Raw genomic sequence first — 19,207 nt, 5'->3', positions numbered from 1 at the left:
GTTAATAAACACTGCCTTTTAAATAAAAATGTTTCGTTTATTCTAAACGAAAACGTAACACCTCTAAAACGATTCCGAGCGTTCGACGGCAGTGCTAGGTTTTCCCACGGGGCGGAAACGCAGCACTAGGCCAACACGTCATCATAGAAGCTGCCAGCCAGTCAGCAAACATGGCGGACATGGGACCTCAGCACCGTCAGTGACTTCACAGCCGCTTGACATTTGCTCCGCAGCACAGTGCCTCAAACACCCCGACAGCTTCCTTTGAGTGAGTGAGAGAGATGGAGGATGTGGAAGTCAGTGACGGAGACTCGCCCTACACGGTGGAGAAGGCGCCTCTCAGAAACCCGGACCTGACCCCCCTGAGCCTGAACGGTAACGTTACCGTGACAACTTTATCTCCCTCACTATCGGAGAGCTGTATTTAAGGCTAAACGTTAGCATGGCGCTGCTTTTTAGCGGCTTAGGTTTATTGGGAGTTATACGTCATAACGTTGCTGTGAGAAACATTGTATCTTTATAGCTGCTTACTATAACATTCCGTCCTGTGTAGACTATTTAATGCGCCACAGTCTCATTTATAGTCGCAGTGTATCTCACATCATGGTCAGTATAATCATCCTTCATGTTTCCTGTTGGCCTGTTAAAGTTGTTATTGTCCCACTGTCTCTTTGTTCACGTGATCTGGCCTATATGAAAGTTCCCCTGTCTCCATAGTGGGAGAGCTGCTGTCCCTGTATGGATGGTACCTGTTGTTCGGGACTCTGCTGGTCTACCTGCTCCTCCAGTACCTGAGCAGGAGGAGATCCAGCCAGCGCAGCCCCCCCCCACCAACACCGCAAGGTCAGCACCGGTTCACCTGCATACTAAGACCAGCTACAACAGACAAACATGATTCATCCCATATTCTATCACATTACATCCATTTTGAACAAGCTCCATCCTGTCCTCTAGCGTTGTCCCTATAACAACTATTTGTTATCAGAAGTAACGGTGGAGAGATTCTGGAACGAGACATGTGAATATTGTTTTGTATTGTATAGGGCTGTCAGTCGATTAAAATATTTAATCGCGATTAATCGCATGATGTCCATAGTTAATCGCAAATTAATCGCACATTTTTTATCTGTTCTAAATGTACCTTAGAGGAATATTTTTCAAGTTTGTAATACTCTTATCAACATATGAGTGGACAAATATTCTTTATGCAAATGTTTGTTTATTATAATTGGAACCATGACAAATATTCTCCTGAATATTCTCAACACAACAACCTGGAACCTCTCTCTCCCTCTCTTACACGCTCTCCCAACCCTGTGTACTTCTTTGCACTGAGCCAGTTGCTCAAACAGACAAGCCTGTTTACAGTTGTCGGCAAAATGCCGCTCCTGTCTTCATATTCAGTCAAAGCATGAGACTGAAGTTCCCACTGTGGGTCAAAATCAGGGACGTGCACAGACATTTTGGGGGGGCAGGAGCTCAAGTGAGAAAAAGGGCACTTCCCATAATCATTTATAAAAGACTTACTGACACATTTATTTTAATACCCTCACACTCACGCAATTGTTTAATACTCAACAGAATTCTACTAACACTACGCACAAGAGCAGGGAGGGAGGGAGGGTAGAGAGAGCATCGGAACTTGACAGTCTAATCTCCCGACCTGATATTTTTATTGTCTATTCAATCAATATATTTTTGGAAAGTGAAACTGTGCGCAAACAGCAGTAGATATATATTCATTTATTAAAAATAAATATTTAAAAATAACTTTCTCTGGAGGAAGAAAAAGGGCAGGGGCTCAAGCCCACTTTGATGTCTATGTGTGCACGTGCCTGGTCAAAATAATGCACTGTGATGTGCAGTCGACACGTTGGATGCGATCCCAATGATCTAACGCAGCCCCTCGTCCTCCACAATGTGAAGCTGTAGCCACCCATTTAGCTATCGCTGTTGTTGTGCAGGCGTCTCCCCGGCAAACTTTCAAGCGTGGTCTGCCGCAAGCGAGCAAAAAATTGCGTTAACTTGACAGCCCTAGTATTGTATTATAAAAGATGGGTTAAGTTACCACCGTTCTTGTACTGTATGTAAATGAATGCTCCAGACTACGACGTGCTCTATTCAACCTTTGTTCATACACCAGAGATCTACATATTCATGTCTGGTAGGAAGGAAAACTTCACTCAAACTGTCTGGCTGCACACGCATACTCTTACTACGTCACATCACGTGGGCCAACCATAAACAAGCATAGATAAACAGTTTTATCCACATATTCTGTCAGAATATTACAGACTGCTCCTTCACTTATCATGGAGACCGGCACACACCCGGAGATGACTCACTGTTCACCTTCCTGCCCCTGTGAGCAGGGGGTTTTCTTATGCTAATGCACCTAAACACTACTGTTTATCCACTCACTTGTTAGCTTACAGTCCTTCCCAGTGTGAGTTCCACCACTTTAAAATTCCTGTTACTAACTTAATCTTAACTTGTTGTTTACTTCTCATCCAATCATTTAATCGAGCTAAACAGAAAACAAATGTTTAGTGGTCCTGAGGGTTCCCTGATAAACCTTGCTGTACCATTATATATCGTATCATCCCCTTACATAGTGTAGGATACCCTGATGTACTGTATCATCCTCTTACATAGTGTAGGATACCCTGATGTACTGTATCATCCTCTTACATAGTGTAGGATACCCTGATGTACTGTATCATCCTCTTACATAGTGTAGGATACCCTGATGTACTGTATCATCCTCTGGCTCAAACCAATGACAGAGGCTCTCTCAGTGCGTCAATAGATCATTTCCAAATAGTTCTACTGATACATTTAACTTCTAGTGAGTGAGAGGAACAAATGCAGTTGCTATTCTGAACAAATCATCTATGGAATGAAGATGTTTTTTCTTTCCACAATATTTGCAAGTGAGTAATAGATGTTGTGATGTTTCTTTCATAAAGATGCTGCCTTAGTGGCCAGGAGACAAGAAGCCATGGAAGCAGCTCGGATGAAGATGCAAGAGGAACTTGATGCCAAAGCTTCCATCTTCAGAGAGAAACAGAAACAGGTGCAGTAATAAATACAAATAAAAAGTATGTTTGAAAGAAAGATTGTCCATGATGTAACTCTTTAACTCAATGTGTGATGTATTTTTGTGAATAGCAAGAAGAAGAAAAGCGGAGGCAGAAAATCGAGATATGGGACAGTATGCAACAGGGAATGAGTTACAGAGGACCAGCCACACCTTCTCAGGTGAGAGTCGACCTCTTCATCAGACTGGTCCCTGGTGGACACATTATGACATGGATTTGAAATGTTCAACAGTTCGGAATGCACTACATTTTACAAATCATTTTCTTATATTTATTCATCCACACTAAAGACAAAAAATGTTGGTTATTACAACATGCTTTTACTATTCTCCACTGCCAGGGAAGTAATTGTACTCAGTATATGTCTGTGAAAATTCCTCTGGCATAAGTGTGCTCAGTATATAGCTCAGTGGTCTTCAATATGTTTTACATGCAAGCCGCATTGATGGACAAAGTCAATAGGAGAGCCACTTATACCGCAAAGTATGAAAAGCATGTCTGCTTATGAATCTGTCACCGCACCCAGAACATACAATATGCAATAGTGCTGAGCGTCTTTGAGCACTCGGAAAAGCGCTATATAAAATAAATTCATTATCATTATTGATAAGCAGGGGTGCACATAACTTTCTTAGTGAGCTACTCAGATGGGTACCAGGAGACAGCGTTTGGTACTCACCCCACACGAAGAGTGGTCTTCCTCACTGTCCTCCTCAGTGTCCTCTATTTACACTTCTTGCATGGTAGATGATGAAGATGCTGCAGTCTTCCTCACTGTCCTCCTCAGTGTCTCCTTCACTGTCCTCTATTTACACTTCTTGCTATTTACACTTCTTGCTATTTACACTTCTTGCTATTTACACTTCTTGCTATTTACACTTCTTGCATGGTAGATGATGAAGATGATGAAGATGCACCTCCCTGTCTCTTTTTAAGCCTCCGATTTGCTTTCTCCAAAACGTGTTGCCAAAACTGTGAAGTCCTTGCATTTCCTGAGGCCAAGTTGAAGGATCAAATACTAAGAAATTATCACATGACTTGAAGTCATATCTGATTTCAGATGTGGGAAGTTCTAAGTACTAAGTACACTTATATTCAAGTATTGTACTTAGGTACAATTTTGAGATACTTGTACTTTACTTGAGTATTTCTATTTTATGCTACTTAGTACTTCTACTCCACTAGAGTTCAGAGGTAAATGGTGTACTTTCACTCCACTACATGTATTTAATACCTTTAGTTACTTTACAGCAGGGATGGGCAACTTGGATGGTGGTGGGGGCCACATAATTGATGTAGTGGCCACCAGGGGGCCGCAAATTCACTTGGAACACACACACACACAAATTCCATGTATTGTATGTAATTATTAACAAATATACTAAGTCTGACATCTTCATTGACATTTTACAATCTTTCAGGGAACATCCTCTAATAAGCTCACTAAACAAATATCAGTTCACAGAAATGTTATTTAATGTTTACAAGTGGCATGTTTGTATTGAACAGGTTATTTAACAGGGGAATAAAAATATTTTAAACTATTGGAAAGCACGGAAAATGTGTGTGCATTGAGATTAAACATTAAGATGACATAAACATGAAGTCATGAACACTAACTCAAACATTAGTTGTCTAACTTGAACCTAAGACACTTGTAGCCTGTCTCTGCATTCCCCTTATTCCACAATAAGGGGAGGTCGGGCCGCCATTTGCCCATCCCTGCTTTACAGATCTGGATTAATGATGTGAAATATAATCAAGTGTTAAATCAGACTTTAGTTCCACCTGGAGTAAATTCACAAGCTACCCTGCAGTATACAAAGTCATTCAAACTAGCTGCACCTTTACCAGCTTTGAGAACACTTTCATGATCAATCATTATAAAACATATATTATATTATTCTGAAATGGACCAATCTGCACAATGACTACTTTTACTGTCGCTACTTTAACTATATTTTGATAATACTTTTCTAATTTTACTTGAGTAACATTTTGAATGCAGGACTTTTACTGTAACAGAGTATTCCTACACTCTGAGTACTTCTTCCACCTCTGTCTGATTTCAAACTCTTCCATTAACACCCTGAGTAAGTTTGCAGCTGTGTGTTTTGCTCCACCTTTTTGTAAATAAAACTGCAGCAGCTTGACCACAGCGTTGTGATCAGCTGATTTGTCGCAGTTCTCCAGTGTGTGCGCGGGGCACAGAATGTGCACAGGGGAGTCTCCCACTGCAGCCAGTTGACGTAGTTTTGGCACAATTCTGTTGTACATACCGACGTTAACAGCAGCCCTGTCTTTGCACACGGCACCAACTCTGTCGTCCAGTGATCTAAGCCTCTGCCTCCTGTAAAGCTTCACAGGTCCGTCGGCTATGGCCTGCGGCTCGGCCAGCTCCCAGTTCAATCAGTCCAAGAAAGTCTGAAGTTTTTTTGCAGGGAGCGAAACCCCTAAGTGGCTGCTTAATGTATTTTAGTTTTCTGGACATGTCTAATAGTTTACTGCACTGAGTGTTGATAAGAAACACGTGTAGACAAAATATGTGTTTTTGTTTTGATGACCTATCAGGTACGCAAAGGCGCGCAATGACTCAAGTGATGTTACGCATTTCAGATGTTGCCACGCATGCGTACCTGCGTTATGTGCACCCCTGTCTATCACCCCTTCATGTCATGAGGAACCCTGATTTAACTCATGGAGCAGCCAGGAAGACAAAAGAAAAAGGGTACCACTTTACAATAAGACTACCCTTATAAAGGGTTTACGAATAGTTTGTAATTAATTTATTAATTAGGTTGTGAACACTTTATAAATCATCACTAAGCTTTTATAAGACATGAGATAAACAGGGCAACTGTGACCGGTTGCTTGCCAAATAGTGAGCCCACATTTACCTGTAAATCAGCCAGCATCCTTGGTATCTGTTGCTCACTGAGTTGACTCACTCGCTAAGTAGCCAATGTAAGGCTTAGTCATCTTGCAAAATAGTGAGCCTGTGTTGATGTATGAAAACTATGTTACAACTGGTTTATAAATGGTTCTTAGTGTTTACAACCTAATTCATAACCTAATTATAAACCCTTTTAGGAATCCTTTTATAAGGGTAGTCTTATTGTAAAGTGGTACCAGAAAAGGAGTACCGGTACAATAATTAATATTCCGGGTTGTCTTCTTCCTGCACTTTTTTGAAGTGATCCGCTGCCACAACAACACTTTTAATGTGAACCACACCAACATGTAAGGGATAATGTGCAGCAATCTGGTCATTAAGAAGAAAAGAACCCCCACAATGCCGCTTATTACACGGCTACTTACAAAACAAAATTGATGTATTCATATCCTCGATTCTGTCATCAAGCTCTCTGTGTCTTTACTAGGGGAGTTCCGGCATCATAAATTAAAGTTTGCTGCTCTCCACCATGTAAAAACCAATATTGAAAAATTGTTCCACGTGTTTTCTGATGAAGGAAAACAAATGTGTTTTTTTGGCCACAACTAATTAAATGAACCTCTTTCTGGTTGTTATGACTGCACATAGTCACTTGATCAGAGCTTCCTCAGTACCAGTCTGCCATTTGAAAAAGTCCAAGTTGACCATCAGAATTGAGTATTCAACTAAGCTAATAAGTGGGATGACATCACTCTGTTTAGTGTCAGCAGCTTTAGAATCCATGTCGTGTGCCGTGACTCTGAATGTTTCTCCCTGCAGCCCCCTGCAGAGGCCAGCTCCTCCGCCGCAGCCAGACCAAAGCCGGACAAGAAGCCCCTTCGCAGTGCAGGTGTGTATTTCCCAGGATGGAACACTGAGTGGGGGTCATTAAAGGCTACTCCTTTGTTCCCAAGACAAGTGCCATAAAACAAAGCTACACGCACACAAACAACATTAATGAGGCATTCTGTATACTGTTCCAGTATGAAGCTGTGTGGAGCACAGGGTGCTTCACTTTGATATGCTTAACCCACACGAATACATGTGTCACATAGGGCAACACACATGTACCAGTGCTTGAATGATTATTAACTAAAAGTCCCATTTGTTTAAACGTGCGTGTATTCAGTACTAGGCATGTCAAGATCCTAGAATATTATTGGATACTGCTACTAATAACAGTGAAATTCCACGATTCTCAATACCAATTCAACATCACAGTGAAACACTCAAATAAAACGTTGTATATGTGTATACCACTCCCATACCACCTGACAGCCAACTGGCTGCATGGTTGCCCTCCCAGCCTGCAGTACACATGGATAAAGATGTGCTGAGTCAGTACTGACAGAATCTGATTCTGAGGGCATCAGGATGGACATCTGAAACATTGAGCACCACTATTAACATGTTGACTTAAAACCCCCAAAGTGTGTGGGTAGCTCCTTCTTGTTTTCTTCTCTTCAGCTCTACAGTTTAAACCAGGATGTTTTTAGTATACTGAATCCTGTTTTAGCAATTAGTCGTTGGTTTTTCTCTGCATTTCAAAATACACGTGTGGCGGTAGAGCCTCAGAAGGGTCATTTGCAAGAGTCAGGTACTTGAACCACAGGTGCAGTAGTAGGGTGTGTACAGACACATAAACGTGTGTGTGTGTGTGTGTGTGTTGCAGCTTTTCTTACCTTCTTCTCTCTGTGTGTTTCAGACTACAGTCCCCTGAGTGGACAGGAGGGGGGCTCCTGCTCCTTCAGGCCTGGCAGGAGGGGGCCATCAGCTGGTGGATGAGGTTAAAGAAGGTCAGAGATGTTGATCTGTATGACCTTTGACCTCTTGATGTGCAAACTGACTGGAGGAGGCTCAAACTTCACCGAGATGTTGTTTTTTTACTCCCGTTTGATTCCTTATTTACTCTGTAATCTCTCAAAGATAACTTGATAATCGTCCATTGTGCATCTTGAAGTAGAGAGCTTGTAATGATGCCATTCCTGTAAGCGGTGTTACCAGCAGGTTTGGCTGATGAACTTCAGTCAGTGTGTTTTTTCTCATATGTTTGAATATGTTTCCATTAATGTGTTCTACCTAAGCTTTTAACATGTATGTTGCTAGAGCAGTTGTAGCTAGTGGACATGTGGTTGATTATTAAAAATACTACATTCAGTTAATGTTTGGATCTATCAAAATGCAAGGATGGTTTTTTTATACTGCTCTGCACATTTGTTATGTAATAGAAATGTGATCACCCTATCGTTTACATCAATATCTGTTTTCTTTGATCTCAACTGAGGAGGTTTCATATATTCTTATTAATAGAACATCTGATCTTAAAGTGGACCTATCATGCTATATTTGAATAATATAGTGTAGGACCAAACCTATATAAGGCATATTTATACTTTTTTTTTTTCAAAATACCAAACGGATCATGCATTTTAGCCATGCCTCATTTTGCTCAATTTGACAATTTCTAGCTCTGTTTTAGCAAGGGCAGATTCAGTGAGAACAGCACCATCTACTGGCCTGGCATATGTACTACAGCGTCTCCAGGGCTTTTGAACGGCAATGGCCGTGGCTGTCTCCTCCTGATTGGTGGAGTTGGCCCAATAGCCGTAGTGCCACTGTCCTGACGTCAGGACAGTGTTCAAATCTGGATCAGTTTTTATCAGATCCGTTGCAGCCCCTTTTTTAGAGATTTGGGTATGGAGGAAAATAGAGAGGGTTGTGTTTTCTGACACTTGGTGAGTTCCCTGGAACACCGGGGACACGTATTCATGTATAAAAGACGTACAAAAGTGCATTTTGCATGATAGGTCCCCTTTAAGTGGCTCACTATAATGAATAGAATAGAATAGAATATATCTTTATTGTCGTCATACAAAGTACAATGACATTTCTTTGGCAACTCTGCAGTAAAAAAAAAAACGAGTGCCATAGCTGCCTTAAATAGGTGAAATGACAAACGTCAAGCCAAGCCCAAACAGACTGAGTTACTGTTGCCCCCCAAATATAGTAAAACAATGTCCAGTGATTTAAGAGTAGTGGCAGCATGTCCATAACCCTGAGGAGGTAAAGTGGATTGTGTTAGGATCCGCCTGTTATTAAGGAGCTAAGATTGACTGCATGGTGAGTATTCTGTCACGAATGTTGATTCACCATGTCAACATGAAACATAAAACAAAGTTGTTTCAATGATATTGATGTTGCCCACTAGAAACAGAATATATGAAGAATAAGAGTGCATTACATTTAATATGTTTCAAATACATGCCATTGTATTACATAAACAAATAATACAATCAACTCCTAATCATTCAAATAAAAGCCTTATATGATTTTGAGTGTGTCTGTTTGTGTGTGGACTGCCGAGGACCACAAGATGGAGCTGCACACCAGAGGAGATTGAAAGACAAGCTGTGTCTGTTATGTAGCACAGAAGATGTCATGGAGCAAAACACATTAACTACAACAAAAATAATCTTTATGCTGTCCAGTTCAGCTTTCAGGACGCTGTTTTTGGTTAGGCTAAGCAATGCTAAATGTTGGCGTCATTGGGCTAAACGTATTATAGTACAGTAATTATACATAAATGACAATTATAACTATTAGGACTTTTGTTATTATTTTGTTAAAGCAGAAGGCTAATACTGCAACAATTGCAGGTTGGTTCAGTGATAGTGTCTTTTCCCATTTAACATGAACGCAGCATCGTTCAATCACATTTCAGGGATAGGTGAAATATAACCTGGCTGTATTTCGGCAAAATAATCCAATCTCCGAGTTTACAATTCTGTCACGTGGGGCACACATGACGTGTTGAGAGAAAATCAATTCACTTTACATAGGTTATTATTCTTATTTTTAGTTGAATTCAGCGACTATGCATTGTTCCCAAATGCAACAACTAAGCGAATTTTGTACGCTGTAATTCATTCGCGACTGGATTGTATCCCATGGCAACTGTGGTGGAGGCTCGTGGATGTGGTTTTAGGAGTAGTTTGCCGACTCAAAATTACATAAAACATTTATTATTTAAACACAAAACATTTATTAGAAGGCTGCGATGAATGAAAGAGGATGTCGTTGTAGTACAATATTTCTATATGATGCGACGTTTTACAGAATAGATGGGGATAAGAAGGTATAAATCATGGTATAAGTCTTATACATCCATGGTATAAGTAGGCCTACTTCCGGGCCCTCCCACGTGGAAGGGTCTAGCCAGTCACAGCGCTGTTACGGCAAGCTCGTAGGCTCAAACAGCCGTTAAACCCTTCGCGATCAGCGATCCGGACGGTCCGATATTCTTCCGGCAGCGAGCATGGGGCCGCTATTCAAGGCAAAGGCGCTGCTTGTGTCGGTCGGTGAGGTGTTGCAGTGTGCCTCTGGTCGGTAGTGACGGACAGACGGACAGCTGGCTGAGCGGAGAGCCTCGGCACAACGGCTCAGGTGGCGACTTCAAGGCGACTGCTGTGATGCTACGTAGGCAGCTGGAAGAAATGGGATTTCCTGCTATGAGAGAGAGTCTTTGAGCCCGGAGCTTCGGACTTGCCTCTTCTATTTTACCTTATTTTTAACTGAGTTGGTTGGTTTGCTTTACAGACGCGGTGCTGTTCGGATAGCTACAGAGGGCACTGGTCGCTTGGGGAAGCTTTGGGGAATGGCAGGTCGAAGCCGAAGAGCCTGGTTTAGTGTTCTGCTGGGGTTGGTGGTCGGGTTCACGCTGGCTTCCAGACTCATCTTACCCAAGGCGACCGAGCTAAAGAAAGCCGGACAGAAACGGACGGCGAACCCTGCAGGCTGTGGACTGAACGGGGGTCACAGGAAGGAATACGACGGAGTACTATGGCCACCGCAAGATAACAGTTTACCGGCGACCGAGAAGCCTGAATCCGGGTCCAATCATTTCCTGTTCGTCGGTGTGATGACTGCCCAGAAGTACCTGAACAGCCGGGCCGTGGCGGCTCATCGGTGAGTGTCTCAGCTTGGAGCTGCCGGGGCTCTGTACACCTGTAGTCTGCCTTCTCTGAAGGCTCACCTTTAGGAACATGGACCAATAAGATAAGATAAGATAAGATGGTACTTTATTGATCCCAATTTGGGAAAGTGTTTTTGTTGCAGCAGAGGTGGAAGAAGTACTCAGATGTTGTACTTTTTAAGTAAAAGAGTGTATTAATACTCTGTTACAAGTAAAAGTCCTGCATTCAAAATGTTACTCAGTAAAAGTAGAAAATTATTATCATAAAAATATAGTTAAAGTAAAAGTAGTCATTGTGCAGATTGGTCCATTTCAGAATAATATATATGATATGTTTTATAATTCTTAATCATTAGTGTTATCAAAGCTGGTAAAGGTGCAGCTGGTTTTAATGACTTTGTATACTGCAGGGTAGCTTGTGAATTTACTCCAGGTGGAACTGAAGTCTGATTTAACACTTGATTATATTTCACATCATTCATCCAGATCTGTAAAGTAACTAAAGGTATTACATAAATGTAGTGGAGTCAAAGTACACTATTTAAAAGTCTCTCAAAATTGCCAGTCCCAGTAAATCACTTTCGATGAGCTGCATGGTCTTTCATACCATTATCACCACCCAATGTCAGTGTGTCATTGGTTCTCACTGATAGCAGGCACCCAGTACACTCTATTTAAAACCCTTTTTAGGGAATTCACAAGAAAACACAACATTTTACTAATGCAGACTGTGGGATATGTTTTTTTACTGATGGGCGGGCATTACTCGAAGAGCCCTGTGAATCGTCGTGTTTCCAGTATATCAAATACTAATTTAGCCCTTAAAAGGACAGTCTACCAGAGACCCAGTGATATCTCAAAATGACTTGTTTGTTCAGACTAACAAAGGTTTAGTCACATTCATTGACAGTGCTTTACAAATGAGAAATGCCCAGTGGCACGTTTTTAAGTTGTACTCTGTTCCAGGGATAATGTTATATCCGTCTTTAAGTCCAACACAGATTGCCTTTACATTTCAGCAGCCCTCTGATAGATTATCAGACGTTGTTTCTGAGGCTGGCATATTTAAATGTGCATGCTCATGTGCTGTAGAGACCTGTGTCATCACACCCCAGACAGAAGCTCAGGACCGTTCACTTCTGCCCTGATGCTCAAGCTCTGAGATTAGCAGCTGTTCTCCTGGAAATAAGTAGCACTTGGACGAGCAGATACTCATAATGTCTGAACTCTATGAACAATATTATTTCCTGTGTGTAGTGATGTAAATGTTTAAATGTATCAATGTAAATAATTTAAATGAAGGCCTGAACATTCATCTTCCAACAGGACTATGATGTTGTTGCAGGAGAGTGTTTTATAGTGAAGGCCTCCTCTACTGTTTTTATTTTCAATCAGGACGCATGGTCTGTGAATGAAGTCAACATGCAAACTGTTCATTCTGTTAAACAGCTCTCTTTTTACCTAGGTCTTTTTCTTATTTGAATTCAAATGCCTAACATCTGGAAAGAGCAGAATCAGTAATCTAATATCAGTATCACAAAATAAAAGTACTGCAACCTGATTACTTTACGTTACTTTTACGATGGTGCAGTGAGGGCTAAGAGGCACTGAGATGTGCTCAGGGCCAAGACCATGACGTTTATCCTGAATACAATGGGGACCCAGTGTAAGGATGCATGGAAAGGGTGATGTGGCCTAGGGTTTGGACAAATATGTTGCCACTGACATTATCTATCGATCTATTTCACTGCCTTGCAATAATGTTATTATTATATTATCTTGTTGAGTAAAGGCTCATAGCCCTTGGCTGCAGTCATGTTTCACTCCGAGTCTGCGATGTCCACAAGAGAATAATTTTCTGACAATGTTTTACACCGCTTATTAGAGAAATACAAATGTAGTGGATAGCAAAGCAACAAATCAGACAAGGGGATGTTGTTAATAACCATATATTAATACATTCACAGTACAACAAACTTTTCAGATAAGTTTTGTTTTGGGCAACTTTGATCTTCCCCCAGAAAGGCACAGATGTCAAATGCAGGATGTAGATGTTGTCAGCTGCTCATGTTGAACATCAATATGACTTCATGTTGGGTTTACGATATGCCTCGCGCTGACTTTTTTGTGCGTCCCATCATGCTACATATGTAGCGTTTCAGACTTTTAGGTGAAAGCACAACCAAACGCTGCTTGTTAGGGGGCGCTATAGAGCCTGTTTGTGTGCGCAAATTATGAAACCCCCAATAGAAATATATTTACACCTGACCCGACAAGTGTTAAACAAACATCCGTCTTTTACTTTTTCTAAGGCCCTCAAAAAGGCAATTCATTTGGTAGAAAAAAATAATTCCTAGGATTACAATAGGTCTTCGCCTTCGTCGAGCTCAGGCCCTAATGAGCCAACAAGTGGCGTTAGCGCACACACCTGCACCCAGTGTAAACTCTGTTCTCTTGCTATTACTATTCAGCCCACATTCTACTTTGTTCCCATTGCACAGAGTACAGTTACTAAGACAACAAATGCATTTCAGCAGAGTACATACAAAATTAACAGAAGAGACACTAGAGAATAAATATAGCATGTAGAACAAACATTAAGGGATTTATATGAAAACGTTTATAGATATTTATGAGAGATAGGTAACATGAGCTGATACATATTACAAAAAATCCTACTTATCCATCATTTCCCTTTTCTTGACTCTGTGTGTGTTCACAGGACGTGGGCGCAGACAGTTCCAGGACGTGTAGAGTTCTTCTCCAGCGAAGGCTCTGACACCTCTATACCCATTCCCATAGTGGCTCTGAAGAATGTAGATGACTCTTACCCACCGCAGAAAAAGTCCTTCATGATGCTAAAGTACATGCATGACCATTACTTGGACAAGTACGAGTGGTTCATGAGGGCCGATGACGACGTCTACATCAAGAGTGAGAAGCTGGAGAGCTTCCTGCGCAGCCTCAACAGTAGCGAGGCCATCTTTCTGGGCCAAACAGGCATGGGGGCCCGGGACGAGCTGGGTAAACTAGCTCTGGAGCCTGGGGAAAACTTCTGCATGGGGGGGCCAGGGGTCATCATGAGCCGTGAGGTCCTCAAGAGGATGGTGCCCCACATTCGAGAATGTCTACAGGAGATGTACACCACCCATGAAGACGTGGAGATTGGCCGCTGTGTCAGGAGGTTTGCCGGGGTCCAGTGTGTCTGGTCCTATGAGGTAAGATGTTGTCATTTTGTTTTCATACTTCATATATGAAGCAGCCTCTCAGTTCCCACTGTGTGTGTGAAGGGATACTTTACAAGTTGCATAAAACAAAAAAGTTTTACCTCAAACTGCACAGTTGATTACATTCAGTCAGAATTTAAGATGCAAGAGAAAGAAGGGCCTAATTTGGCCTGGTGGCCTTCTGGTCTGTCACACCGCTCATGGCATGTGCTTCTCCTGAAACACAGGAAATGAGTTCCACTTTGAAGAAACGCCTACAGCAGCTGAAGCTTCACAGAGAGCTCTGTGACTGCTCAGCCCCGTCTTTCCTATGTTTTATACACATTTGTTGCCGAGGCAGTTATGTCTCACTGAAATGAAGTTGTTGAGAAACAAAAGAGCATGCAGGAAGAGTTCTATAAATAGAACAACCACCCTGTTTTGGCTCTGGTGCCATACGTTGTTCCAGAGGAGCCTATCGCAACATGCGTTGGATACGAGGCACTTAGAGGCAGGCAGATACCCTTATAAAGGCTGCTGGTCTATTCCGCTTTATTTATACTCAAAAGCTGTTGAAGGAACTTCGCAGGCAGAGACTTTTCTGCCCAGCTTGTTCTCCGTTGCATTATTACCCAAACAGCCAGGGCCCGTGTAAACTATTCTTTGAAGAAGCTAGCAAGTCATAAATCAAACATAGCTGCATGCTCTGCTTTACAGCATCTTAATGTTGAGAAACCACTGTTGTGTAAATGATGATAGTTAACAGCTGTTTGACCCTCACTGTGGTCTAAATGAAGTTTCATACAGATGTTTGCAGCGGTCTAGTTATCAACAGAGCAACATGATGACTCGGCAGGAGAATCCGTGTACGGTTTGTTCTTTGGTTATTCCGTTTCAAAACTGAATAGGAAAAACTAAAAACTTGTGTTGTTTTTCTGTTTTAAAACCAAAATGGAAAAACAGAACACCAAAAAAACGACGTTATTCAGTTTTAAAACCAAAACGGGAAAACGGATAAATCAACTTTTTGGTTTTGTTTGACTAAGAGGACGTGTATCTTCTTGTTTTTATTTATTTATTTATTTATTTACAAGTAAACGCGAAGCTCTCGGAAGTGATTTAAAAACAAAAGCACTCTTATGCTAAAATACACTTGCATTGAAGCACTACAGTATCCGGTTAAAAGAACCGTGATAATATTATAAACAAGGTGAATTTAGGCTAGTTCATTGCGGTCACAACGATAAGCCTCTAAGCGTAGTATATCTATGTCTAAAATGGACAACATTGTTAGGAGATTTAAACTATACAGCGATTCTGCACTGCGCTCAACTCAGCCGCCTCGCGTTTGCTTGGTCAACTCAGAAGCTCTTCATTTTTTGAAGCTCCATTGACTAACATGCAATGACTGGGACTGATGGAAAGAGGAGGCTGGTGAGACTGAATCTGCGAGGAATGAACTAGGGGCAGATAAATAATCATATTTTAAAAGACAGCATCATCAAAAGAGGCCAACAAGAGTGACAGAGTGTGTCACTGGGTGTTTCTCAATCGCGAGTACGCTTGCTTGTTAGCACAAGTCTTCCGAGTCACTTGCTTCAGAAGCGAGGCAAGAATACTTCCTGGCATTCGGAAAACAAAGAGTGTTTCTCAATCGCGAGTACGCTTGCTTGGTAGCACATGTCTGCCGAGGGTCTTGCTTCAGAAGCGAGGCAAGAATACTTCCTGGCATTCGGAAAACGAAGTGTGGAACACGCTAGCAAGTGTGCAGGTGTGCGTCATATGAGAGGCCCCGCCTTACATCTTCCGCCACAGATTTGGGGAAATTGGTCCGTGCGCAAAGCATTGTGGGGATTTTAAGACCGCGGAGTCTACTCATGTGCAGCCTCGATATTTCTCCAAACTGAGTACGCCAGGCTCGGTAGATTTCCAAGTATGCTTGAGATTGGAACAGTACTTCGGCGGCACTCGATGACGTAGTATGCTTGAAATAGTCGCTCTGAAGCAGCTTTACTCGCGATTGAGAAACACCCAAAGAGTGGAACAGGCTAGCAAGTGTGCAGGTGTGCATCATATGAGAGGCCCCGCCTTACATCTTCCGCCACAGATTTGGGGAAATTGGTCCGTGCGCAAAGCATTGTGGGGATTTTAAGACCGGAGTCTACTCGTGTGCAGACTCGAAATTTCCCCAAACGAAGTACGCCGGGCTCGGTAGATTTCCAAGTATACTGGACATTGGAACAGTACTTCGGCGGCACTCGATGACGTAGTATGCTTGAAATAGTGGCTCTGAAGCAGCTTTACTCGACATTGAGAAACACCCAGTGTGCTGAAGGATAGTTGTGACCAGCTATCCAGGCCAGACTCTAAAGACTTTCCAAGGGGTATAAGCTGTTACTGGAGTACTGACTGGAAGTATTGCTGATATCATGTCTACCATAAACTCTTAAAATACTCTGTCCAACAATATCAGTCTCAGGAAGAAAGGTATTTTAATATTATAAAAAATAGCGTTCTTGTACTCAGAAGGGGACTTTGACAGAGGATTTCTAAAAAAGAAAACACAGTAAAAGTACTTCATTGTATTGTTGGTAGTAGGCGTACTACTACTAAAATGAAGAGCTTCCGATTTGACAAAGCAAACGCGAGGCCATTTTAGACATAGAGATACTACGCTTAGAGGCTTATCGTTGTGACGCAAGGAACCAGCCTAAATTCACCTTGTTTTCTGTTGTGTATAATATTATCACGGTTCCTTTAACCAGATACTGTTGTGCTTCAATGCAAGTGCTTTTGTTTTTAAATCACTTCCGAGAGCTTCGCGTTTACTTGTAAGTAAATAAATAAAAACAAATGGTCAAAATGTTTTTCCCATTTTGGTTTTAAAACAAAAAAACAACACAAGTTTTTAGTTTTTTCTACTCGGTTTTGAAACGGAATAACCAAAGAACGAACCATACACGGATTCAGGAGGCTGTGTCTGCGTTTGCTCTGCAGCTTTCTAGTCATATCTTTCCAGATGACCTTGACATGTGTCAGCGTACTCCTTCCGTTTTTGTGAAACAAAGCAGACCTACATTCAAGATCACTCTTTTTAACAGGAAATCCAATAGTTCTGAAATGCATCATCATCTTTTTAATGTTTCAGAGCCCTCTTAAAGGTCGTACATGTCTACATCATCATCATCATCATCATCATCAGTCATACGAGCTCATTCTAGAGAATCTAGACCAAGAGACGGGAAGTAACCGCCCACACTCATGAGCCATGTCTCAACATGCTCTTATCTGCTCACACACACACGCACACGCGCACACACACACACACGCACACTCTCTGTCTCGCTCTCTTTTAAAAAAAATTGCAGTTAATGAAATATTTAGATATACCACATTGTGGATCATATACAGTATATAAAACAAATGATTTGTATAAACTTGTGTCTGTTTCAATAAGAGTGTGACGTGTGTGAAGATGAATACATTAACATTGTGTTTGAGTTTCAGTTCTGAAACTTCAGATGAGTGAAGTACCTTCTTGTTAAAGGTGTGTAAATGAAATTAGACATTGTTAGTCTGTTGACTTGCTTATGAGGAATTACTCTGTGATCAGAGGCTGTCTAGTTAGATATCTGTATATCCATTGTCTCACTTGGTTAAATAATAATGTTCTAATTTGTTTATGAAATGGAGTTGTTCACTCAGCGCTCTGTGCTCCCCCTCTGTCCCTCCTCAGTACTGGCTCTGCATCGTGTTTAAAATAGGCTAGGCCCCACCTTGTTTACACTCATCATCCAGAAGCCAACAGACATGGAAGGCCAGAAGTGCTGAATTAGCACAAGTTACAGCTACAAGTGCAGGCTGTGTGTGGTAGCAGCAGCAAGCACTGCTCTGCAGGATGGTTGCATTCTGGGAGATTTTAGAAGTCTACTAGCGACCGCTGCAACCTTACTATAGGGGGACTTTTCTCATTGAGGGGCACTTTGTGTCATCATTTGGTCATATACCAAATGATGACACAAAGTCACCATAGGATCTGCTTTTCCACTGCATGGCCCTGGCACCTCCCCCTGTGTTACAGTGTAACCTGGTTTGTTTTTTCAGACATGCTCCTTCTTTAAACTTCAGCAAACTATGGAGCCCCCTCAGAAAGGTTGGTCAGTCAGTGTCTGGCCAAGTCATTCATCAGAGTTGGGGGGTATCGAGTAAAAACTTGATGACTGGCTTTTGATCACAAAAGCACCTTAGTGGCTCCTAAATACATACCATCATGCAATCACACCATTCCAATGATACTACTGTTACATCTTAACTTGACCTCATAAATGACTTATAATATCTGGCCAGAAACTAAATGAAAAAGACCAAGACCCAGGAACCCCTTCCTGAATGTTAAAGCCTGCTGACTTGACTGTATGAGGTGAGCAGCAGCCTGCTGTACTCGGGAGCCCTGAGACCATTCCCTCCCCCACCCTGCATGCCAGCTCACAAACAAGCTCCAACACAGCTAATGGGAATCACAAGGCTGCACTGCTGAGAGCTGAGTCCACCTCCTAATCCTCACCTCTGCTGAGCGGCCCCCTCACTGTGCTGCCTGCCACAGCACTGCCTCTGAAAATTCATTCAGGATTAACTGGGTTCCAATGTATTCCTTCTTATCTTAATGTCATTTGTACATATTGAAAGCTACACATGGCTTTATATCTTACATAAAGTGTCTGTACATACAGCATGCATACAAGCACACATATAGGCAAATGTACTGAACTGAAAATGGAACATTTCATATTTGTACTGGTCAGTTTAACCAGTGATTACATTTGAACAAATTCACCAAGTGCATGCACTTTGCAGCAGAAATGTCTATTGTGGAAGGTTTCAAAGATCAGGTCAAATTTGTATCAAAGAAAAGGGGGGGGGAAATCCACAGACACCGGCTGAGGGGGTGGCCGATGCATCGCATGCTCATCACAGATATGCCAAACATGTGGACCTG

General features: G+C 41.9%; 2 protein-coding genes across 2 annotated transcripts in view; both read left to right on the top strand.

Annotated features, from left to right (window-relative positions):
• Positions 1-111: 111 nt before the first annotated feature.
• selenos (selenoprotein S) lies at positions 112-8,191 on the top strand. Its single transcript, XM_034140994.1, has 6 exons — positions 112-375; positions 718-843; positions 2,970-3,076; positions 3,172-3,261; positions 6,814-6,883; positions 7,739-8,191. The coding sequence occupies exons 1-6, from the start codon at positions 282-284 to the stop codon at positions 7,816-7,818; spliced, it is 567 nt and encodes a 188-aa protein (XP_033996885.1). The 5' UTR covers positions 112-281; the 3' UTR covers positions 7,819-8,191.
• A 2,108-nt stretch (positions 8,192-10,299) lies between these two features.
• The window catches only part of chsy1 (chondroitin sulfate synthase 1), a 38,912-nt gene continuing 30,004 nt past the window's right edge, over positions 10,300-19,207 (top strand). The window contains exons 1-2 of the mRNA XM_034140968.1: positions 10,300-10,998; positions 13,728-14,223. Of these exons, the coding sequence (XP_033996859.1) occupies positions 10,688-10,998; positions 13,728-14,223 (807 nt within the window). The 5' untranslated portion in view covers positions 10,300-10,687. The remainder of the gene's footprint in view (positions 10,999-13,727; positions 14,224-19,207) is intronic.

This window comes from Trematomus bernacchii, unplaced genomic scaffold, assembly GCF_902827165.1.
Source record: "Trematomus bernacchii unplaced genomic scaffold, fTreBer1.1, whole genome shotgun sequence".
Lineage (NCBI taxonomy): Eukaryota > Metazoa > Chordata > Actinopteri > Perciformes > Nototheniidae > Trematomus > Trematomus bernacchii.
Note: the sequence above shows the minus strand (reverse complement) of the source record. Positions and strands in the feature narration are given on the sequence as shown.